The sequence below is a fragment of the Lepus europaeus genome, chromosome 8 (assembly GCF_033115175.1).
Source record: "Lepus europaeus isolate LE1 chromosome 8, mLepTim1.pri, whole genome shotgun sequence".
In the NCBI taxonomy this organism is placed as follows: Eukaryota; Metazoa; Chordata; class Mammalia; order Lagomorpha; family Leporidae; genus Lepus; species Lepus europaeus.
The window spans coordinates 93,909,239-93,934,763 of record NC_084834.1 but is presented as its reverse complement, the minus strand read 5'-3'; the positions used below and the strand labels follow the sequence as shown (position 1 = coordinate 93,934,763).

The following is a 25,525-nucleotide window of genomic DNA, read 5'->3' as shown; positions in this document are numbered from 1 at the left end:
CTGGCTTCCTAGAAGGAGTGTGGAAGGATTCCTTTCCTTTCAATTGTTTGAATAGCTTTTCTTTTTAAATTTCTGGTAGAATTCAGAAATGAAGCCATCTGATCCTGTGATTCTCTCTGTTGGGAATGTCTATTACTGATTCAATTTCTGTTTTGGTTATTGGTCTGTTTAAGTTTCCTATATCTTCATGACTCAGTTTTGGTAGACTGAATGTGTCCAGGAAACCACCCATTTCTTTTAGATTTTCCAGCTTGTTAATATACAGCCTTTTGTAAAAATTCCGGATGATTACTTTTATCTCTGTGACATCTCTTTTTTCATCTCTGATTTTATTGATTTGGGTCTTCTCCCATATTTTTTTGGTTAGTAGGACCAATGGTTTATCAATTTTCTTTATTTTTCAAGAAACCAGTTCTTTGTTTTGCTGATCTTTTGTATTTAACCAAGCGAGCCATGGCGCTGGCCCCTAATATTTCTTTTCTCCTACTAATTTTGGCTTTGTTCTTATTTTTCTAGGTCCTTAAGATGCATGGATAGATCACTCATTTGGTGCCTTTCCAATTTCTTGATGTAGGCACCAATTGCTATAAACAATGCTTTTGCTGTATCCCATAAGTTTTGATATGTTGTACTGTCATCTTCATTTGTTTCCAGAAACTTTTTGATTTCTTCTATGACCCTCTCTTCGTTCAGGAGCATGTTGTTCAGTCTTTATACGCTTGCATATCGTCTGGGATTTTTGAATTGCTAATATTTAGCTTCATTCCATTGTGGTCAGAAAAGATGCATGGTATAATTTCAATTGTTTTTTTAAATTTTCTGACACTTGCTTTATGGCCTACCACACATCTGTTCTAAGGAAAGTTCCATGCACTGATGAAGACTGTATTCTGCAACTATGGGATGAGAGGTTCTGTAGATATCAGTTAGATCCATGTAAACCATATTATAGATTAGCTCTGTTACTTCTTTGTTGATTTTCTGTCTAGTTGATCTGTCCATTGATTAAAGTGGGTGTTGAAATCCCCCATTACTATTGTATTGGAGTCTATGTCTCCCTTTAGATCTTCTAACATTTGTTTTAAATAGCCAGGCACCTTGGATTTGGGTGCACATACATTTATTAGGTCACATCTTCCTGTTGAACTGACCCTTAATCATTGCATAATGCCCTTCCTTTTCTTGTTTAAACAATTATGTTAACGTATAATTTTTCTGATATTAGGATGTCTATATCTGCTTGTTTCTGTTTTCCATTAGCATGGAATGTCCTTTTCCAACTTTTCATCTTCAGTCTGTGTGTATCTTTGTTGGTGAGGTATGTTTCTTGTAGGCAGCAAATAGATGTGTTTTTTTTTAAACTTTTATTTAATAAATATAAATTTCCAAAGTACAACTTTTAAATTATAATGGCTTTTTCCCCCCATAACCATCTTCCCACATGCAACCATCCCATCTCTCACACCCTCTCCCACCCCATTCTTCATCAAGATTCATTTTCTTTTTTCTTTTTTCTTTTTTTTTTTTTTTTTGACAGGAAGAGTTAGACAGTGAGAGAGGTCTTCCTTCCATTGGTTCATCCCTCAAATGGCCAGCATGCTGAGCCGATCCAAAGCCAGGAACCAGGTGCTTCCTCCTGGTCTCCCATGTAGGTACAGGGCCCAAGCACTTGGGCCATCCTCCATTGCCCTCCTGGGCCACAGCAGAGAGCTGGACTGGAAGAGGAGCAACTGTGACTAGAACATGGGGTGATGGCGCTGCAGGCGGAGGAATAGCCTAGTGAGCCGCGGCAACGGCCAAGATTCATTTTCAATTATCGTTACATACAGTATATACTAAGTAAAGATTTCAACAGTTTGCACCCACACAGAAACACAAAGTGTAAAGTACTGTTTGAGTACTAGTTATACTGTTAATTCACATAGTACAACACATTAAGGACAGAGATCCTACATGGGGAGTAAGTGCACAGTGACTCCCGTTGTTGATTTAACAATTGATACTCTTATTTATGATGTCAGTAATCACCCGAGGCTCTTGTCATGAGCTGCCAAAGCTATGAAAGCCTATTGAGTTCTTCAATTCCAATCTTATTTAGACAAGGACACAAAGTGGAAGTTCTCTCCTCCCTTCAGAGAAAGGTATAGTGTTGATAAATCTACTGTTTCCTTGTTGACCTTCTGTCTGGTTGTCCAATTGCTGAAAGTGAAGTATTGAAGTCCCCCAATACTATTGTATAGGAGTCTAAGTCTTCTTTTAAGTTCCTTAACATATCTTTTAAATAACCTGATGCCCTGTAATTAGGTGCATATACGTTTATAATAGTTACATCTTCCTGTTGAACTGATCCCTGAATCATTATATAGTGCCCCTCTTTGTCTCTCCTAACAGTTTTTGTGGTAAAGTTTATTTTGCCTGATATTAAGATGGCTATGCCAGCTCTTTTTTGGTTTCTGTTGGCATGGAATATCTTTTTCCAACCTTTCACTTTCAGTCTGCATGCATCTTTGTTGGAAAGATGTCTTTCTTGTAAGTAGCAAATAGATGTGCTTTGTTTTTTAATCCATTCAGGCAGTCTGTGTCTTTTAACTGGAGAGTTGAGGCCATTCACATTCAATGTGACTATTGATTAAGTAGTGACTTTGCCCTGCCATTTTTCCAAAGATATTTCTAATATATGCTTCGAACTTCCTGTGATCTTTTACTGGGAAGTTTTCTCCCTTTACCTTCTTTCGTGTTGATGGCTGTGTTTCCATGTTTGTGTGTGTAACACATCTTTAAGCATCTTTTGCAGGGCTGGACGAGTGGCGTCGAATTCTTTCAATTTCTGTTTGCTATCAAAGGTCTTTATTTCACCTTCATTTCAAATGAGAGCTTTGCAGGATATAATATTCTGGGCTGGCAGTTTTTTTCTCTTATTACCTGGACTATAATTGGAGATCCTCTGAAAGTACTCTGACGTTTCTCTCTTGCACATTTTAGAATCTTTTCTTGGCCGGCGCAGTGGCTTAACAGGCTAATCCTCTGCCTTGCGGCACGGGCACACCGGGTTCTAGTCCCGGTTGGGGCGCCGGATTCTATCCCGGTTGCCCCTCTTCCAGGCCAGCTCTCTGCTATGGCCCGGGAAGGCAGTGGAGGATGGCCCAAGTCCTTGGGCCCTGCATCCACATGGGAGACCAGGAGAAGCACCTGGCTCCAGGCTTCGGATCAGTGAGATGCGCCGGCCGCAGCGGCCATTGGAGGGTGAACCAACAGCAAAAAGGAAGACCTTTCTCTCTGTCTCGCTATCTACTCTGCCTGTTAAAAAAAAAAAAAAAAAAAGAATCTTTTCTTTATGTTTCACTATGGTGAGTTTGATTACAATGTGTCATGGTGAGGATCTCTTTTGGTCATGTTTATTGGGGTTTCTATGTGCTTCCTGTACTTGGATGTTTCCGTCCTCCTCCAAACCTGGGAAGTTTTCTGCTAGTATATCACTAAAAGGCCTTCTAATCCTTACTCTCTCTCCATGCCTTCAGGAACTCCTAGAACCCGAATGTTGGGTTTTTTAATAGTGTCCTGTAGATTCCCAACACTATTTTTTAGATTTCTTATTTCTTCTTTTCTTTGGTTTCACTGTATATTTTCCTGTGCTCTTTTAAGTCCGATATTCTCTTCTACCTCACTGATTCTGTTTTTAATGCTCTTTAATGTGTTTGTCATTTGTTTTATTGAATTCATTTCATTTTGATTTCCCTTGAATATCTCAATTTCATGTTCTACTAAATTCCTCATTTCATTTTGATTCCTCTTTAAGATTTCATTTTCATGAGAGAGATTTTCTGTCCTGTCCTGTGTGGATTTCTGTAGTTCATGCATTTATTTTTGATAACTTCTAAATGTTCTTATAAATTTCTTGATATTCCTATCTTGTATTTCTCCCATCTGTGGAGATTTTTTTTTTCTCACTGTGGTGGCTTTTCTCATTATATTATGACTCTAGATTAAGTGGACTGTCTGCTTTTGGTCAATCTCTAGAGGCTTGTGTTGTGTGTGGCCAGAGAGCTCTATTCAGTTCTTCAGGATTAAGGGTGTACCAAAGGTGACACACTCAGGTTTGGCATGTAAATCTTCTCTCCCTTTTTTTTTTTTTTTTCATTCAGAAGGTAAGTAATTCTGCTTAGCTGAGCTCTTCTCCTGGATGGCAATCAGTGCCTGAGCGCTAGACCCAGTGGGTATATTTGCTCTGTCCTAAGGACCACACACAGTGCAGTCCTCAGTGTAAGATCAGATTCTCCTGCAATGTCTCTCACCGAGTAGCCAAGGCTACTGAGTTTGTGGCATCACACAACAAGACTGCTCATGTCTCAGCCACACCATGAGTTCTCCCACACACCCCCAGTTTTTTGATTTTTCACAGTCCCGGTTCATAAGCTCCACACATTCACTAGGTCTTAGTCTCCTGTTATTACTCCCAACCAGAGTCAAGCTGTTCTGTTTGGGTGAGGGCGGGCGCAGCCCCAAGCTGGCGCAGCTGTTAGGTATGTCCAAAATGGCGCCTGCTCTACTATCTCGCAAGCCTTTGTAAGGTATGTGGAGAGAGAGAATTGTGTCAGTACTGTCCCTTTTGTTTTTTTCTCTCCTTTAGTTAGGCTGGTGTACTTTCCTCCATGGGGCTTCAAGCCTTGTTCCCTCTAGGCTCTTCCTGCCGCTTTTACCGCCAGTATCTTGGGCTACTGCAGTTTCACCTCACCTCTCTTTCCAGTTCTGGTGCGGAGAAGATTCTCAGCAGCTGGGCTCCTGAGCCGTGGGCACCTGTGTCCTCCACATAGATCCACCGTGTCCCTCTAATTCGGGATGAGTTCCCTCTGCAGTTTTTTCCCTAACTCTTCCCTGAGACTTCACTATTACCACTTTTATTACACTATCTTTCCCTGGACTATTAGTGAGCTCCCACCCTATTCCGCCATCTTGGAGCCACTCCCCAGGTTTTGTTTTTTAATCCATTCAGTCTGTATCTTTTAACCAGAAAGTTTAGTCCATTTACACCCAAGGTTACTAATGATTGGTAATGACTTTGTCCTGCCATTTTCCCATAAATATTCCTGCTGTTTACTTTGGATTCCCTTTGTATGTTTACTGGGAGATTTTCTGCCTTCACATTCTTTCATGATGATGACTATCTTCCTGTTTTTCTGTATTTAGCACATCCTTAAGTGTGTTTTGTAAGGCTTTATGTGTGATGACAGTATCTTTAAATTTCTGCTTGTTATGGAAGGTCTTTATTTCACCTTCATTCATAAATGAGTGCTTTCCAGGGTATGGTATCCTGGGTTGAAATATTTTTTTATAATTTTTAAAAAATATTTGATTTTATTTGTCTTATGACTTGGACTGTGTCTTGCCATTCCCTCCAAGCCTGAAGAATTTCTGATGAGATGTCAGCTGTGGGTCTAATTGGAGATCCTCTGAAAGTAATCTGGCATTTCTCTTGTGCACATTTTAGAATCTTTATGTTTTACTCTTCAAAGTTTGACTACACTGCTTAACAGCGAAGATCTTTCCTGGTCTGTTTGGAGTTCTATGTGCTTTTTGTACTTGGACGTCCCTTTCTTTTTCCAAATTGGGGGAATTTTCTGTAATTATTTCACAAAACAGGCCTTCTAGTCCATTCTCTCTTTCCACACCTTCAGGACCTCCTAAGACCCATATGTTGGGTTACTTGATAGCATCCCATAAATTCCCAATGCTGTTTTTAAGTTTTCTATTTCTTTTCTGGTCTGATTGAAAAATTTCCAATGATTTGTTTTTAGCTTGGATATTCTTTCTTCTGCCTCACAAAGAATGTTGTTAAAGCTTTCCACTGCATTTTTATTTAATTCATGAATTTGCTTCTCATTGCTTCTGAGTAATCCTATGATTAATCTCTTGAAGTCCATTTCAGGCATTTCATCAATCTCTTTATCTTCACATTCTAATATTACAGTGTCCTTGTGCTCCTTTGGGGGCATCATGTTATCTTTATTCTTGTTTCTTGAATTTCTGCATTTATTTTTATGCATTTGTGGAAATACTTGTTGGTTTTTTCCCTGATAGCTTTTATCTTTGAATTCTGCCTCTGTGACTTACTGGGGTGTCTGCACTAGAGGTGTGTGGTAGATGTAGCTAAGGGGGCTCCATGTGGCTGTGGTCAGGACTCCATGGTGGGGCAAGTATTCAGAATGACACTCAAGTTGGGCGTGATACATCTCTTTTTTAGCAGAAGGAAGGGTATGGTAACCTCTCTTGATGTAATCACCTGCTCAGCTCCTCTCTTCTAAGGTGACCCATGCTCAAGTATTGGTCTACAGTGGGTGTAACACTCATCTGTGCTGCTTTATGAACTGCACAAAGGACTATACACTGTGTAGTCCTCAGTGGGGTCATGGATCCTGTTGCAATGACCTGCTGCAGGCAATCAGGGAAGTCTGAGCAGCATGTAGTACAGATCACATTGACCACACAGAGACCCAGCTATGCTCTTTGCACCCTTGTGCAGTCGGGGTTCCTGCAGTCTCTGCACACAAGGCTCTCACACTCACACGGATATACAGGATCTGCTCTGCCCACTAGCCTATCCCATCCAGAGAGAGGCAGAGATGTTCCCAAATCCAGCTGCCTGTGGATGCTCTGCCTAGGCAGTTTGAGGCCCAGTGCCTCTGATATGTTAAGAGGCTGGGGATGCCTCACATTCCTACATGGGTGCCCAGCTCCCAGTCAATCCTACCAGCCAGACTTAGAGTCAGTGGAGAACGTGGATTTTTCCTTCTGTTAGAAAATCTGGATCACATGCATGCTGCCAGCTGAATGTTGCCTCTCCCCACCGGTTGCCAGGTGCACGCACCAAGCTGCTGCCACTGGTATTGCTGAGAAGATGGGGTCTTGTCTCAGCAATTGCTGTGCACATGCGCAAGGGCTTCCTCAGCTGCCACTTATGCTCCAAATGGTGGCTGCCCTCTCTCAGCTGGTTTCTGGGCCCTGTTGGTGGGGGTGGGGATGGGGTGAGAGAAGTGTGCCCCTTTTTCTTTTACTGAGTCAGCTGGTACCTTCTCCCCGTTGAGGCTCCAGGCCAAACTCACGCCATGCTCTCCCTCCAGCTGTATCCCCAGTGGCATGGGTTGCTGCAGTCTGATCTCACTCCACTCTGCAAAGCTGGCGCTTTCTCTGGCTCTTGCTGCTGGGGTCGTGTGTTGTGTCTGTGTTTGTGCTGCACCTCCCACACTGATCCACAATATTCCTCTTCCTTCCATAGAATGTCTACTGTGGTTTTCTCTCTAACTCTCCCCTGAGAATATACTTCTTACACTTTTTTTTAAAAAACTATTTAACCCTAGACTACAGCAGTATGCCATTCCCTATTCTGCCATTTTGGAATTCTCTCTTTAGGCATCTTTTCTTTTTTTTTTTTTTTTTTGACAGGCAGAGTGGATAGAGAGAGACAGAGAGAAAGGTCTTCCTTTTGCCGTTGGTTCACCCTCCAATGGCCGCTGCGGCCGGCACATCGCGCTGATCCGAAGCCAGGAGCCAGGTGCTTCTCCTGGTCTCCCATGCGGGTGCAGGGCCCAAGCTCTTGGGCCATCCTCCACTGCCTTCCCGGGCCATAGCAGAGAGCTGGCCTGGAAGAGGGGCAACCGGGATAGAATCCGGCGCCCCACCTGGGACTAGAACTTGGTGTGCTGGCACCGCAAGGCGGAGGATTAGCCTGTTAAACCACAGCGCCGGCCATCTTTAGGCTTATTTTCAAAAAGCCTCTTATGCAAACAACTTTTCAAAGAACCTCACACATTAAAAATTTTTCACAGGTTTAGCATAAAAGATTGACTGCATACCCAAAATATTAATTTTGATTTGTGATTATTTCAAACATGCCCAGGGTTTTAATATTCTTTATTTTATCTACTTTTCAATATACCAAATGAGTTATTTTATGTTAATAATTTTAACATTATATAAAATTAATAAAATTTTTAAAACTGATCACCTATGTATATGATATAATGATTAAACTTTTTTTTTTTTTAAGATTTATTTAGTTGAGAGGCATAGTTACAGAGCAGGAAAGACAGAGAGAGAGAGGTCTTCCATCTGCTGTTTCACTTCCCAGTGGCTACAATGGCCTGAGCTGGGCTGATCTGAATCCAGGAGCTAGGAGCTTCATCCAGGTCTCCCACGTGGGTGCAGGGGCCATCTTCTACTGCTCTCACAGGGCATCATCAGAGAGCTAGACTGGAAGTGGAGCAGCCAGGACTTGAAGAAGCACCCACGTGAATTGCTGCTGCCGCAGGCAGATGCTCAACCCACTATGCCACAGCGCCAACCCCAAGATCATGCTGAGGACTCACTATTTTTCTTTTTCTTTTTTTTTTTTTTTTTTTTTTTTTTTTTGACAGGCAGGGTAGACAGTGAGAGAGACAGAGAGAAAGGTCTTCCTTTTCCATTGGTTCACCCCCCAATGGCTGCTACGGCCGGCGCACCATGCTGATCTGAAGCCAGGGGCCAGGTGCTTTTCCTAGTCTCCCATGAGGGTGCAGGGCCCAAGCACTTGGGCCATCCTCCACTGCACTCCCGGGCCACAGCAGAGGGCTGGACTGGAAGAGGAGCAACCAGAACATAATCTGGCGCCCCGACTGGGACTAGAACCCGGTGTGCCAGTGCCGCTGGCGGAGGATTAGCCTAATGAGCCATGGCGCTGGCCTCACTATTTTTCCATGATACAGTGCTAGGCACTAAATATTACCATTAAAGAAAGAGAGAAAAAAGAGAAAAGAGAAAAGAGAGAAAGGAAGGGAGGAAGGGAGGGAGGGAAGGAGGAAGGGAGGAAAGAGAAAAGAAAAGACCAGACCAGACCAGACCCCAGGAACAGCAAGCATTTATTGAGAATTAGTAAGTAATAAATCATTTTTTTCCTATTTTTATCTGGAAGGCTGACAGAAAAAAAATTTAATTTTTATTTATTTTCATTTTTTATTTGAAGGGCAGAGAAGAGAAGGAGAGAGAGAGAAACAGAAAAAGATCATCCATCCATTGGTTTATTTCCCAAATGCTCACTACATCCAGAGCAGTGCCAGGCTAAGGCTAGGAGCCTGGAACTCCATCCAGGTCTCCCATGTGGGTGACAAGGACATAGGAACTTCAGCCATCACCTGCTGCCTCCCACGGTGTGCATTAACAGTGAGATCAAACCCAGCTTCTAGTTTGTTCCTTAGCACAAGGTGTCCTTGCCTGTCCTTTGTTAAAAGGAATTCACTGAATTGAGGGAGTGATAACAGCCGGTTCAACAGAGTTCTAATCACTGGACTCATGGAGTCATTTGCTTCTCCAGCAGATAAAACCCTGTTGGACAGTACTGACTGGAGGACTCTGGGGAAATTCCAGATCTTGGGTAGAAGGCAACTACCACTTACATATAACCTTCCCCAACCCCAGACCACATGAAGCCCATCTGACCATCATAAAAATTCCTTAAGTGCACCATGTTGCTGACAGGTCAAAGGAAGGTCATGAGCACTACTGATCAACTAGGAACTTGGGACATGAGCTGAATATGTGCCTCTCAGCCCCAGTTTCAATCTAGAAGAACGTTCACCTTTAACTCCTTGGGGAATTAAGCAAAAGCTGCCCAGCTCCTTGCTCTGTGCTCTGAAATAAATACCTACTTTCTTCCACCACTCCAAAGTCAGTGATTGGCTTTCTGTGCTTTCAGGTGAGTAGACCCAGGTTCGGGGGTTCTACAGAACCAACTAGTTTGAGGGGTTGTTCCACAATAGCAGAAAGTTGGATCAGAGGTAGAAGTGGAACTCAAACCCAGATACTCCAAGAGAGGTTTTAACACCTGTGCCAAAGACATGCCCCAAATGGTCTATCATTAAATGCAGTTACCATCCTTGTTTTCAAAATATCTTTGCCATGTTAATACCAGAATACATTACAGTTGTCCCTTAATTTACCTGGGGTATTAGTTCTGGCACCTCTTGGAGATGCCAAAAATCCACAGATGCTCAAGTCCCTTATATAAGATAGCAAAGTATTTGAAGATACACCATGCATATTCACCCCTTTATTTAAGTCCTCTCTAGATTACTTACAATACTTAGTACAATGTAAAAGCTATGGAAATAGTTTTTTTTTTTTTTTTTTTTTTTTGACAGGCAGAGTGGATAGTGAGAGAGAGACAGAGAGAAAGGTCTTCCTTTTTGCCGTTGGTTCACCCTCCAATGGCCGCTGCGGCCAGCGCATCGCGCTGATCCGAAGCCAGGAGCCAGGTGCTTCTCCTGGTCTCCCATGCGGGTGCAGGGCCCAAGCACTTGGGCCATCCTCCACTGCCTTCCTGGGCCATAGCAGAGAGCTGGCCTGGAAGAGGGGCAACCGGGATAGAATCCGGCGCCCCGACCGGGACTAGAACCCGGTGTGCTGGCACCGCAAGGTGGAGGATTACCCTGTTAAGCCACGGCGCCGGCCTTTGGAAATAGTTTTAATACTGTATTGTTTAGGGAATAAAGACAAGGGGAAAAAAAGTATAGATGCAACTAAAAAATATATAAGAAAGAGATATCAGCACCACCATTTTTATAGCAGAACTGTTTGTAATAGTCAAAATCTGGAATCAACCAACATGTCCATCATCAGATGAATGGATAAAGAAAATGTCTCTGTGTGTGTGTGTGTGTGTATATATATATACATACACACAATGAAATTCAGCTATAAAAATGAAATTCTACAATATGCATAAAAATGGATGCAACTGAAGGACATCATGCTCACTGAAATAAGCTGGACATGGACAGGTAAATACTGCATATTCTCCCTTATATGTGAGAGCTAACATTAAAAAAAAAAAAAGGAAAAAAAATCAAAAAACAAAGAAATGTCTATGTGTATCAGTATTACTGTAAATACAGTTTTGTAAAAGCTTATTTTGTACTTTTGTCAAGCCAATGGTAAAGGATGTTATACTACTATAGGTTTTTTTTTTAAAAGATTTATTTATTTATTTGAAAGTCAGAGTTACACAGAAAGAGGAAGAGATAGAGACAGAGAGAGAAAGAAGAAGGCTGATTTTCTATCTGCTGATTTACTTCCCAAATGGCCACAATAGCTAGGACTGGGCCAGGCCAGAGCCAGGAGCTTCTTCTGGTTCTCCCACATGGTTGCAAGGGGTCAAGTGTTTGGGCCGTCCTCGATGCTCTCCCAGGCACATAAGCAGGGAGCTGGCTTGGAAATGGGGCATCCAGGTTTCGAACCAGTGCCCACATGGGATGCTGGCATTGCAGATGGTGGCTTAAGCCACTATGCCACAGTGCTGGCCGCTTACTATAGTTTTAATGACCTGTGATTACTTTAAAATGTACTGTATATGCAGAAAATGGACATCCTTCCATTTAATTTTATAGCCATTCTCTCTATTCCCACTAAACTAGGGTCTTTTTACTTTTTACTTGGTAAATTTCTTATCTGGTGAAGCATTAAAAGCCTTTTACTATAATGTAATTTTAAAGCATGTTATCTCAAAAACCAAAAAAAGAAAGGGAGAGGGAAGAAGGATGAGAGGGAGAGAGGGAATGAAGGAAGAAGGGAATATCATATTCTTAGAATTTACCTATGAACTATTCTGAATGTTAAAAACTGATGAAAATTTTTTAAAAAGTGATCATGGAAGCTTCAGATAGGGAGAACAATTATTTTTTGGCTGAGTTAAACTTAAAGTGTTCAAAGCAAATTCTATTGTATTTGGCAATTTCATTATTTCAAAAAATAGTTTTATAGTTTCTTGACTATAAAAAAAAAGTTACGAAAAAATCAGAAACATAAAGAACACTTAAGGGGCTGGCACTCTGGTGCACTGGGTTAAAGCCCTGACCTGCAGCACTGGCATCTCATAGGGGCACCGGTTCATGCCCCGGTTGCTCCACTTCTGGTCCAGCTAATGGGCCTGGGAAAGCAGCAGAGGATGTCCCAAGTACTTGGGCCCCTGCACACAAGTGGGAGACCTGAAGAAGCTCCTGGCTCCTCAGCTCTGGCTGTTGTGTCCATTTGGGGAGTGAACTGGTGCAGGGCCCAAGCACTTGGCCATCCTCCACTGCCTTCCCAGCCACAGCAGAGAGCTGGACTGGAAGAGGAGCAACTGGAACAGAATCCAGCACCCCGACTGGGACTAGAACCTGGGGTCCGGCGCCGCAGGCGGAGGATTAGCCTATTGAGCCGTGGAGCCGGCAGGTGTATTTTCTTTATCAAACTTGGCTAGCATGCTTACTACTACTTTGTCTCACATCTGCAATTCTTTGCTGTGTGATGGCAAGGACCTCTGATCCAGCCATCTCCAGTAACAATAGCAAATTTTGAATTCTCCAGAGCTACGCAATATAATATATATTTGTCCAATTTTTTTCACAGCCCTGACAGTAAAATTAGATATTATTCTGAAGTCTTTGACAGTGCAATAGACTGGTATTTCTTTTTTTAATGATTTATTTATTTGAAAATCAGAGCTATAGAGAGAGGGAGGGAGAGACAGAGAGAGAGCTCTTCCATCTGCTGGTGCATTCCCCAAATGGCCACAATGGTCAGGGCTGGGCCTCTATTAGATTCCCATGTAATCTGTAATCTCTCCAAATTATCCCTTTTGTCAAATTCTTCAAATCACATCACACCACAGTCCTAAAACTATGATATCTCCCCACTGTCTCATGAAAGAAGGTTTCAAAATCTTCCTTATGCTACCTTATGTTCTCTCTTTCTTTAATTACAGGCCTCCAGTTAGCTAATGCTCTGGTCTCACTGGTTTGACAACTGTTCCCAGTCACAGTGGACAATTTCTTAGCTTTTTTTTTTTTTTTTTTTTACACACTGCTTCCCCCACTTTAGTATTTGGGGGTTACTCTTTTTTTATTTTTATTTGACAGGTAGAGTTATAGACAGTGAGAGAAAGAAACAGAGAGAAATTTCTCCCTTCCGTTGGTTCACCTCCCAAATGGACGCTATGGCTGGCGCTGTGACGATCTGAAGCCAGGAGCCAGGTGCCTCCTCCTGGTCTCCCATGTGGGTGCAGGGGCTCAAGCACTTGAGCCATCCCCCACTGCCTTCCCGGGCCACAGCAGAGAGCTGGACTGGAAGAGGAGCAACCAGGACTAGAACCCAGCGCCCATATGGGATGCTGGCGCCGCAAGCAGAGGATTAACCAAGTGAGCCACGGCGCCGGCCCAAATTTCTTAGCTTTTATTATTGTCGGTACTAATAATCCCAAGTAGAACATCCTTCCCACCTATTTCCACTTACATAAATACTACTCAGTCTTCACAGTCCAATACAATGCTACCTTTGTTATAAAATTGCTTTATACTGAAAATTAGTTTTTTCTCTTTTAGACTCCCAAAGCACTTTATACCTCTTCATAACATATATTTCATCCTGTCATATATATTTTTTAATTTTTAAAATTTATTTATTTATTTGAAAGGGGGAGTTACACAGAGAGAGATCGAGAGAGAGAGAGAGATTGAGAGAGGTTAAGAGAGAGAGAGACTCAGGGAGATCTTTCGTTTTCTGGTTTACTCTCAAAACCCACAATAGCTGGAGCTGGGCCAGGCAGAAACTAGGGGGTGGGAAGTTAACTCTCATCTCCCACTTGGGTGTCAGGGACCTAACTGCCTGAATCATCACCTGCTGTTCTGCAAGGTGTGCATTAGCAAGAAGTTGGAATTGGAAGCAAAGCCAGGACTTGAGCCCAAGCATTCTGATACGGGGCATGGCATCCTATGTAGTATGTTAAACAAATGTACCCAACACCCATCCATCATTTTGCCATAAATTATAGATTATTCTACAGACATTAATCAGGGTCAGTTTTCTAGTTATTTTTGTATTTTCCTCACATAGTGTTTTAGATGCAGAATGCACTTGATAGTTATCTGTAAGCATGAATTAACAATGATCTATTTTCAAGTTTTTTCTCAAATTCATAAACTTTTATAGAAGTACTTTGAAGTCTTAAATTAGGACTTCTTGGAACACATGATCATTTTAAATTCAATGGATTTCTTCAGAGGATTGAGGCAGCGTAGCCCAGGGTTTTCACTTGCTCTACCTCCACCAAAACAAACAAAAGAGGTTTAATGGTTACCTTTTCAACATCTGAGAGGGAAGTCAGTGATTGATTCTGTAGAACCTCTGGTGCAGTGAATGCTCGAAGATCGTGATCGGAAATATTTTCATCAGTGAATGACACACTACCAGATGGCAGTAACAGTAGAGACCATGGAGAAATGATGAAGCCAAGGGCAGCAGGATCAGCGATGCTAACTGGTTTGTAATTGTACCGGAACAAAAAGAAAAAAGGAAAATAACTGCTTAATGAAAATCAGAGGAACCAGAATACTTCAATAGATATACCAGACCATTAATATAGCTACTAACACATAGTTATACCACATCAACATGCTGCAAAAAAGAGAGTAAGCTTCATATAAATGCAACTGTATGCATTCTTAACAACAAATCTTTGATTTGGCTCAATCTTTTAAAATCCAGATGGCAGATACTAGAAACCAGAAATGGAAAACTTTCAATATTGGTCATAAGAACTAAACTTGGTTCAAATGTTTTATCACAGTAATAAACAGATTATAGATAAGGATAAGTAGTTATTAACTTTTTTTTTTTGGATAGTGGATTCCTTTGAGAAAGTGGTGAAGGCTCTGTTTTCTCTTTCAAAGACAATGCTCATATATATAAAATTCTGTATACAAAGCTTCACACACACCAAGTCTTAACCAATCACACACATCACGGCTGAAACATGGCTACAATTCTTATGGTAAAATATGCTTCAATGAATCACCACAGCTGGTAACCATACGCATGTTGTTGCCTTTTACAGCCACTTCACACATTCTGTGTCACAAGCCTCTTCTTCAGTATTTCACTTACAAGCATCACACAATGCAGCTTTAAAGAACTCAGACTATGAGGAATAATAACTTCCTTGCTAAAAGATGCTATTCAAAATCTTGACATTTCACAAAGTAAAACATTATAAAACAAGGTAAAACAAACTCTTTTCAAATTATCAAGTCAGAAGAATAATCACTAGGAGACCAATCAGGGAGTAAATGGACTAGAACCAGGTGTGAGATGATGATGGGATACAATCACAGCAGTAGCATTAGAGGAGATGAGAACCTGCTGGAAACTTAACATATTTTAGAGGTACCAACAATAGAACTTCTTCATAGATTGGCTCTGGGGTGAGAGAAAGACGGGAATCTGGATGCGACCAAGGTTGTAATCTGAGTAATTAGAAGGATATGTGCCATCAACTGAGCTAGAGAAGACTATAGACAGCACAGGTTACTGAGGTAGGAGGTGGTGGCAGAATTCAGAACTGTAGTTTGGGACCAATTAAATCTAAGGTAGGTTATCTATTCAAATGGGTATATCAAATAGGCAGTGGATCTGGAGTATGAGGAAAAAAAAGTTAGAATTAGAGATATATTTGGAAGACACTGGTGTAAGATGATATTTAACACTTAAGACTGGAGGACTTGGAGCTGGCGTTGTGGTGCAGCAGGTTAAGCTACCATCTCCAGTGCCAGCATTCCATATGGGTGCCAGTTTGTGTCCTGGATGCTCCACTTGTGATTTAGTTCCCTGCTAATGCACCTAGTGAGGGAATAAAGACATAAGCCTCAGTCATTGTTGCTCATTGCCCAAAAGATAGATAAACATGGGAATGTATTCCTTGACCTTGAATCTCAATTGGGTCTCCCACCCTATTGCCTTCATACCCCATGGCCACCTGAAAGACCAGTCACTGGAACACTTGAAGACCAGTTCCAGAAATTTCCCTCTGCCTGCTGCCCCCTACCCCCACCCCCATCCCAGCCCTCCTAAAATATAAAAAGATCCAGCCCCTGAGGGTTGGGGCCTTCTGCCATATGCTCCACCATGTGTACGATGGCAGCTGGTCACCCACCTCTAAGAATTTATTTTATCTGAATAAATTTGGTCTGGATCTAAATTCATACACTGTCTCCTCTCTATTCTGCACCTCTTTTCCTAACATTTATGGTGCCCCAAGTGAGGAAGCACCAATCTGCAACTCTTTTCCTAACATCTAGGAAAGCAGAAGCTGGCTCGAGTGCTTGAGCCCCTACCACCCAAGTGGGAGACCTGGATAAAGCTCCTGGCTTCTCAATTTAGCCTGGCCCAGCCCCCGGCCATTGTGGCCTTTTGGGTAGTGAGTGAATCAGCAGATGGAAGATCTGTCTCTCTTTCCCTCCCTCTCTCTTCTATAACTCTGCCTTTCATCTTAAAAATATATACTTGGTGACTACAAAAAATGACTTAAGAAATGAGCCTTGAAGTACTAAGTCTGAAAACTGGCTGTTCCTTTCAAACCTTTCTTGAAGATTCTCCTTTTTCCTTGGACATATAGGTAAGTATGCTGCTATACTCTTCCTCTAAAACTTGGGTCTCTCACTACCACCAATCTGCATCGCAATTATCTTAATTAATTCTTATTATCCTTTCTGTCCAGTTCCTCGGTACTTAGTAGAAAGCACTTAGGAGGCTGAAATTCTGACTCTCATGGCTAATTCCTGACAGTCCTTATTTGGGGGAACAAAATGACTCATTTTTGGTATACCTGTTACCATTTTGAATTTTTAAAAATTTTTTTTTGATAAGCAGAGTTAGAGAGAGAGAGAGAGAGAGAGAGAGAGAGAGAGAGAAAGGTCTTCCTTCTGTTGGTTCACCCCCCAAATGGCTGCCACGGCCGGCGCTCTGCGCCGATCCAAAGCCAGGAGCCAGGTGCCTCCTCCTGGTCTCCCATGCAGGTACATGACCCAAGCACTTGGGCCATCCTCCACTGCACTCCCGGGCCACAGCAGAGAGCTGGACTGGAAGAGGAGCAACTGGGACAGAATCCGGCGCCCCAACCGGGACTACAGCCTGGGGTGCCAGTGCCGCAGGCAGAGGACTAGCCAAGTGAGCTGTGGCGCTGGCCACCATTTTGAATTTTTAAATTATTGGGGAATCACATCTAACATGACATGGAATCCAAATGGTATGTCCTATTCTGTCTACCCAGTCCAGGAAAAGCTGGCTATCCCCCTCTTCCTCCTCATTCCTCTTCAGCCACAGCCAACCTGGCAGCACCAACCAGAAACCATCAATGATGAAAGTAACCCACAACGGCTCACCATTCTAAAATTAAGGGATTTATTCACTTCCCAGTATAATCAACGTCAGTGAAGATATTATTACTGAGGCAATAACTGTACATTTCAACTTTTGCTTTACCAGTAAGTTTTTGATTGTTTTTACTGAACATCTGAAGTACATCATGATTTTACACCCTAAACGTATTAAGATAATCTTCCCAACACTACAAGTCTTCTGTGAATAGGGTCCAATGTACTACTGGAGAGATGAAAATATATACATAGATAAATACAACAACAGGAAACACAAGGTATCTAAGAAACAAGAACAAAAGGGAGTTTCAAGGATGCCAAAATTACTTCAACTACAATGAAGAAAAAACTAATTTCTTTTTTTATACATGGCCCTTTAAAATTGGTAAGGCTTGACCATGCCTAAGGGTAGGATTCCAAAGGGAAGAAATAGCTAATCAATGTGTGGTCAGGAAAGTTTTAAGTTTGTACAGGAGAGGAGACAATAAGAATTTTGGGCAGAAGAATGGTGAAGAACACTAAGAAATAGAATTACCAAGGTGAGTTATATTTTGATTTTTAAAAAACACACAGAAATAACACAAATATTTTCAAATGCGATTTTTAAGCATTTGTAATAAAGTTAAAGCAACTGTGACAACAAACTACACTGCTGTCAAATTCCCAAAACACACATATTACAGTTAAATGCTGGATTCCTGAGAAAACATAGTCAACCCACAAATGTATTTTAAAATAATTGTAAAGGGTTATGCAAACCTACAATAAAGGAATAGAGAGTTGTGGCTAGAATCAGTCTTTAATTCACCCTTCTTGTCCAACTAAAAGGAAGGAATTTGGAGCAAATGTGTTCAAAATTCTTCAAAGAAAGGATGCTAACATAATACTTTTAAAATGAGATCCTAGAAGCTTGTAATTTTATGTCCTTTGTTCTAGCTGTACACTGATTGCACTCAAAAATGCTACTGTTATGAAAGAGTAAATCTGATATAAACTGATTCCACTAGCCAACTTATTCTATTTATAGACTTTTATCAACATTCCACAGAAAAAGTTAAACAGAATATCAAGAAGCTAGAGGCAAAGTCAGAAATAAGCAGAAATTTGATACGTAAAGAAACATCTGATTGCTTCTTTCCAATGTTCTTAACCCAAGATCCATGGGTCACTTAACATTCATACATTTTTTTCCTGGGAATTCTTGCCATTTCCCCAGATTGTTTCTGTAAATTTAAATTACCTTTTTCTAGTACTAAAAAATATGGAAATTATCATAAATGTGTAATAGGTAAGGAAACCCTAAGAATGTAAGAAAATCATCTTGAAACGTAGACCAACATTGACATTATTTTGAACTGAAAAATCCCTTAGCCTATTCAAGCACAAGAAATTATAGTTCTCCTGTTTTATATATCAGTGTGCTTGGCAAAAATCTATGCGGAGGTCGCTGGGGCTTTTTTCTTTTTAAGATTTATTTATCGGCCAGCACCGTGGCTCAACAGGCTAATCCTCCACCTTGCGGCGCCGGCAAACCGGGTTCTAGTCCCAGTCAGGGCGCCGGATTCTGTCCTGGTTGCCCCTCTTCCAGGCCAGCTCTCTGCTGTGGCCAGGGAGTGCAGTGGAGGATGGCTCAAGTGCTTGGGTCCTGCACCCCATGGGAGAACAGGAGAAGCACCTGGCTCCTGCCAAAGGATCAACGCGGTGCGCCGGCCGCAGTGCGCCAACCATTGGAGGGTGAACCAATGGCAAAAGGAAGACCTTTCTCTCTTTCTCTCTCTCACTATCCACTCTGCCTGTTTAAAAAAAAAAAAAAAAAAAAAAAAAAAAAAAAGATTTATTTATCTATTTGAAAGGCAGAGTTAGAGAGAAAGAAAGGTAAATGGAGGTCTTACAACCCTTGGTTCATTCTCCAAATGGTCGTAATGACCGGGGCTGGGCCAGGCAGAAGCCAGCAGCCAGGAGCTTCTTCCAGGTCTTCCATGTGGATGGCAAGGTCCCAGCGACTTGGGTCATCTTCCCCTGCTTTCTCAAACAAATCAGCAGGGAGCTCAATCAGAAGTGGAAAAGCCAGGACTCAAATCAGCACTCACACGGCATACTGGTGCTAGAAGCAGCAGCTTAACCCTCTCACACTGTGATTTTAAGTTAGCCTCTCTGTGCCTGAATATTTTTTTAAAGATTTTACATATTTATTGAGAGAGAGAGTTATAGACAGAATGAGGGAGAGACAGAGTGAAAGGTCTTTGATCCACTGGTTCACTCTTCACTCCCCAAATGGCCACAACAGCCAGAGCTGGACCAATCTGAAGCCAGGAGCGAGAAGATTCTTCTGGGTCTCCCACACGGGTGCAGGACCTAAGCACTTGGACCATCTTCCACTGCTTTTCCAGGCTATAACAGAGAGCTGTATTGGAAGAGGAGAAGCTGGGACACGAACCAGAGCCCATATGGGATGTTGGTGCTGCAGGTGGAGTCGTGGCCCACTATGCCATAGCACTGGCCCCAATGCCTGAATTTTTTAATCAGTAAAAATAGTTCTTATATCATAGACAAAGCTATAGTGAAGGCTGTGAGGAATAATGAAAAAAGCACTTTGAACAGTTCCTGGCATGCAGTAAGTACCACAAAAAAGTAGTAGCTATTATTACGTAATAAAACATTTCTCTGAAGATAACAGATGTAGACAACACATCTATGAAAAAGCACTATTCAAATTTGTTCTAAATCAACTAGTTTCCACTCCCCAGTGGAAGATAATGGGTATTACCATACACTCATAGCAAGTACTACATCTTCAAATTAATAGGTCAAATTCTTGAATTGCTCTATTCTAGATTGTTGGGAATCATTTCTGGCATCTCTTACCTAGAAGTCATAATAGAAATAAAGAGCCTCAGAATCAGCCCTTAAGGCATTCAGATCTGGCTGAAGAGCCCATGAGAGTATTGTAGGCATGGAAAGCCAAGATACCATGGAAAAGAAAAAAAAGAAGAAGACCTAAATGAAAGATCTCTGTGAGTGAGATCCCAGTGGAAAGAACGGGGCCATCAAAGATGCAGGTACCTTTCTCTGAAGGGAGAACTTCCACTTTGACTATGACCCTGTCGGAATAAGATCAAAGTCAGCGAACTCTAAAGGCTTCCATAGCCCTGGCAACTCATGACTAGAGCCTAGGGAGATTACTGACGCCATAAACAAGAATGTCAAATTGTTAAGTCAGCAACAGGAGTTACTGTGTACTTACATCTCATGTGGGATCTGTCCTTAATGTGTTGTCTAACGTGCAGTGATGCTATAACTAGTACTGAAACAGTATTTTTACACTTTGTGTTTCTGTGTGGGTGCAAACTGATGAAATCTTTACTAATTATATATAGAATCGATCTTCTGTATATAAAGATAATTGAAAATGAAAAAAAAAAAACCTGGTGTTAAATTGGAAATGGCATAGAAAATTAATTTTTAAAAAAATATTATGTAGGCCGGCGCCGCGGCTCACTAGGCTAATCCTCCGCCTTGCGGCGCCGGCACACCGGGTTCTAGTCCCGGTCGGGGCACCGATCCTGTCCCGGTTGCCCCTCTTCCAGGCCAGCTCTCTGCTGTGGCTAGGGAGTGCAGTGGAGGATGGCCCAAGTCCTTGGGCCCTGCACCCCATGGGAGACCAGGAGAAGCACCTGGCTCCTGCCATCGGAACAGCGCGGTGCGCCGGCCGCAGCGCGCTACCGCGGCGGCCATTGGAGGGTGAACCAACGGCAAAAGGAAGACCTTTCTCTCTGTCTCTCTCTCTCACTGTCCACTCTGCCTGTCAAAAAAAAAAAAATATATATATATATATTATGTAGGATCTGTCTTTAATGTGCTGTACACTGTTATTTAATGCTATAACTAGTACTCCAACAGTATTTATTTCACTTTGTGTTGCTATATGGGGGCAAACTGTTGAAATCGTTACCTAATATATACTAAACTGATCTTCTGTATATAAGGAGAATTGAAAATGAATCTTGATGTGAATGGAAGGGGAGAGGGAGCGGGAAAGGGGAGGGTTGCGGGTGGGAGGGAAGTTATGGGAGGGGGGAAGCCATTGTAACCCATAAGCTGTACTTTGGAAATTTGTATTCATTAAATAAAAGTTTAATAAATGAAAAAAAAAATAAAGAGAGAGCATAAGGTGCGAAGTATTCTAAAATACTAATTTGTTTCTTAATTATAAATAATTACGTAAGGAGTTATTTCTTTATTATATATTCTATTTATTACACAGTATTCCTGATTAACACAGACACCTAAATCAGAACAACTGCTTTGGGTCCCAGCTGTTCCACTTCCAATCCAGCTTCCCTGCTAATGTGCCTGGGAAAGCCGTGGAAGATGGCCCATCATCTCCGTGGTAGACTCAGAAGCAGCTCCTGGCTTCGGCCTGGCCCAGCTCCTATTGTTGCAGCCATTTGGGGAGTGAACCAGCAGATGGAAGATCTCTCTCATCGCTCCCTCTCTGTAACTCTGCATTTCAAATACATACATACATACATAATTTCTTTTAAAAGAACAGTTGGTTTAAGATTTGACAATTAAGCTAGTTAGTACTCACTGAATAACTACACTTATCAAATTGATGTTTTACTGTACCTATTCATTATATTTAGGCGCAACATAATTTTTTTTTTTTTTTTTTGACAGGCAGAGTGGATAGTGAGAGAGAGAGAGACAGAGAGAAAGGTCTTCCTTTGACGTTGGTTCACCCTCCAATGGTTGCCGCGGCCGGCAGGCTGCAGCCGGTGCACTGCACTGATCTGAAGCCAGGAACCAGGTGCTTCTCCTGGTCTCCCATGCAGGTGCAGGGCCCAAGCACTTGGGCCATCCTCCACTGCACTCCCTGGCCACAGCAGAGAGCTGGCCTGGAAGAGGGGCAACCGGGACAGAATCCGGCGCCCTGACTGGGACTAGAACCCGGTTTGCCGGCGCCGCAAGGCGGAGGATTAGCCTATTGAGCAGTGGCACTGGCCACAACATAAATTTTTAAATGAAGATGTTAATCTGAATGTAAATGCCACTATAGTATCAATATAGCTTATATTTTTAATCTATAATAGAAGTTATAGCATTCTGATAACACAAAATTATGCAAACTTCTCACTCCAAATTGAGCTTTTCTTCACTAGAATAGGAGATAAAATATTTTTATTTCTTAATGAGAATAGCTAGTTACATTAAAAACACCTGTTTTTTAATGACTATACACAAGCAAGCTGCTTGCCCAAACCATAACCACTGGAATCCTGAGATGGCTTTTGATCAATTAGGCTCCTAGTAGTTTTGTTTTGCTTTGTTATTATGTGCAAGATTCTTGAGGTAATTCCAGAACTATGCAACTTGGTAATAAAACCCTAATGAGATCTGAGTTTAACAAGCAATATACATAGACAATTTATATTAGGATAATCAAATTGGTTATTGTTATTAAAAGTAATGGGGCTTAAACAGTTAGACAACATGAACAAGAGAAATGAGTTTTCTGAGAATTTGGTTTCTTCTTCAGCAAGTTTTCTTGACTACCTAATTCAAAGAGGGAGAGATAGAGAGAAAGTGGTCTTTCATCCACTGGTTCACTTCCCAAATGGTTGCAACAGACAGAGCTGGCCTAGGCCAAAGCCAGGAGCCAGGAGCCAGGAGCCAGGAGCCAGGAACTTCATCTGGGTCTCCCGTGTGGTTGGCAGGAGCCCAAGTACTCAGGTTATCTGCTGCTGCTTTCCTAGGCACATCAGCAAGGACCTGGATTGGAAGTGTAGCAACCAAAGCTCTTATAGGGGATGCTGGCATTGTAGGTGGCTGCTGAACCCACTGTGCCACAATGCCAGCTCCAGCAGTTCCTCTCATCTCCTCTTTCTTTACCATATTCTGAGGAACCTAACTTTTTTTTTTTTTTTTTTGACAGGCAAAGTGGATAGTGAGAGAGAGAGACAGAGAGAAAGGTCTTCCTTTTTGCCGTTGGTTCACCCTCCAATGGCCGCTGTGGCCAGCGCATCTCACTGATCCGAAGCCAGGAGCCAGGTGCTTCTTCTGGTCTCCCATGCGGGTGCAGGGCCTAAGGACTGGGGCTATCCTCCACTGCCTTCCCGGGCCACAGCAGAGAGCTGGCCTGGAAGAGGGGCAACCGGGACAGAATCCGGCGCCCCAACCGGGACTAGAACCCAGTGTGCCAGCGCCGCAAGGCGGAGGATTAGCCTGTTAAGCCACGGCGCCGGCCGGAACCTGCTAACTTTATTCATTTACAAACCAATTCATTCCTCTTGGATTTTTTTGTTTGTTTTTGGCTTCCACCTTTTCTACCAACCTTCTTTATTCACAGCATCAGCAAAATTGTACTCCTCCATGTTAAATGTCAAAATATATATAAAAAAAATTTTTGGGATGCTGGTTTCACACATTTCTTCTAGAATATAAGTTTAAGGTTAGGAATTACGAATTTTTCTAAAGATTAATCGCATTGCCACTTAATAACATAATTCAAATATTTGGAAAAATGGGTTTGTTCATAATTTCAACCCTCGACCATTTGCCCATAATCTTATAAAGCAGTCCTGCCCTACTGCACTATGACAATAACTCATCAATTTAGACTTTGCTGGTCACTTACACACAAAAGGTTATTGTAGCATTTCACTATGAAGGAAAGCAAGGTTTTCTTTCAGCTTTCAAGTACCAGAACCTCTGAATGATTCACAGAATAACACTCTGAATCTCTATTTTATTCTCTACTCCCTTTTCATTGTATTTGCAAACATGATTCAAAGTGTCAGTTTTGTTAATTTGAATTTATTGAAACAAAGTTATTTACAAAATGTCTAATTTTGGGGGTTTGGGGCAATTAAGAAACTATAGTCTTCTGTCTCTTAAACCACAGAGGATTTTAGTGTAAATTCTAGAAATGTGGCATGGGATTCTGCTAAATGACTTTAAAAAAGTTTACGGGAACTTCAGATGTGCATACCAACCTACCTGCACACAGATAAGAGAAAGTGACTGTCCATTTTAGGGGCATTAAAACGGCACTATAGTTCAATCAAGTTGTTTCTTGTCCTTGTACCTGCTCCATTTCTAAGTCAATTAATTCATATTAAGTACATCATAAGATAGGCTATTATGACATTATAACCTTTCCTAATCTTTAAAAATTGTTTTGCAGCTAATAAGAGTAATAAATAAGGCTTTTTACAAGAGATATGGCAAGCCAAAAAGTGTCACAAGTATTGATTTTCTCCAAGTCATAATAAAATCATTGTATCAGAAAGGCAGAATAACTATCAGAAATAGACTAGAAGTGAGCTCTCTAAATACCTCTTATTTATTTATAAAAAGAAAGCTAATTTTATGGTATCAAATTGAGAATACCATTGACATTTAGAAATAAATTGCCTTTTCCACTGATGGAGTTCAGGATTCATTACCCCAGAATGTGGCCCTCTGGCATTTGAGAAAATCACCTAAGTAGGACAGACGCTCTCCAACCTTCTATTACCCTTTTCCCCTGAAGTGGGTCGTAAGATCCTCATTCAAGAGGTACCCTCTCTATACTTGCAGGAAAGGAATATTCTGATCTCTGACATAGGGACACAGAGTAGTGTCCGCACAAACAGGCCTTGCTAAGTCTCCCAATTTATTACCATTAGATCAAACTTTGTTATCCAATCACATTACTCCAGGACTATCTATGTCTTAAACTTGGCAAAAACAACACCAACCAACCAACCAACCAAACAAACAAAACAAAAATAAAAAAATCACAAAGGTTTATCTGGTTCTTTGGGCTTATGTTTCTGAAGTCTCTCATGTAATGCAAAGCTTACATAAAATAAATCTGTATTTATATCTCGTTTCTCCTGTAAATCTGTCTTGTGTTATAAGATTATAAGGAATTCAGCCATGAAGCTAGCCTCAGGTAAGAAAAAGTTGTTTTCCCTATACCACCTGATAACACTATCTGCCTATGCACTTGTTTCTTACTTAGCACTTCCTACAAATTCAATAAATATCTATATTGTATCTGTTCAAGCCTTGTTTGATATAAAAATGTGTCATTATGGGTAGGTGCATGGTATAATGGTTAAAATGTAACTTGGGATGCCCACAATCCATACTGGAGTACCTGGGTTCACATCCTGGCTCTAATCCTGATTCCAATTCCTGCTAATGCATACCCTGGGAGTCAGCAGGTGTTAAGTACTTGGGTCCCTGCCACCCTCATGGGAGACTTGGATTGTGTTTCCGGCTTCTGGGCTTAACCTGGCGCAGTTCTGGCTATTGTGGACTTATGG

At 41.7% G+C, this 25,525-nt stretch overlaps 1 protein-coding gene across 6 annotated transcripts in view; it reads right to left on the bottom strand.

Annotated features, from left to right (window-relative positions):
- Positions 1–25,525, bottom strand: part of PTPN13 (protein tyrosine phosphatase non-receptor type 13) — a 224,670-nt gene that overhangs the window by 143,008 nt on the left and 56,137 nt on the right. For all 6 annotated transcript variants that reach the window (XM_062198537.1, XM_062198539.1, XM_062198538.1 and 3 more), the window contains exon 3: positions 14,138–14,316. In XM_062198537.1, coding sequence (XP_062054521.1) covers positions 14,138–14,316 — 179 coding nt within the window. The remainder of the gene's footprint in view (positions 1–14,137; positions 14,317–25,525) is intronic.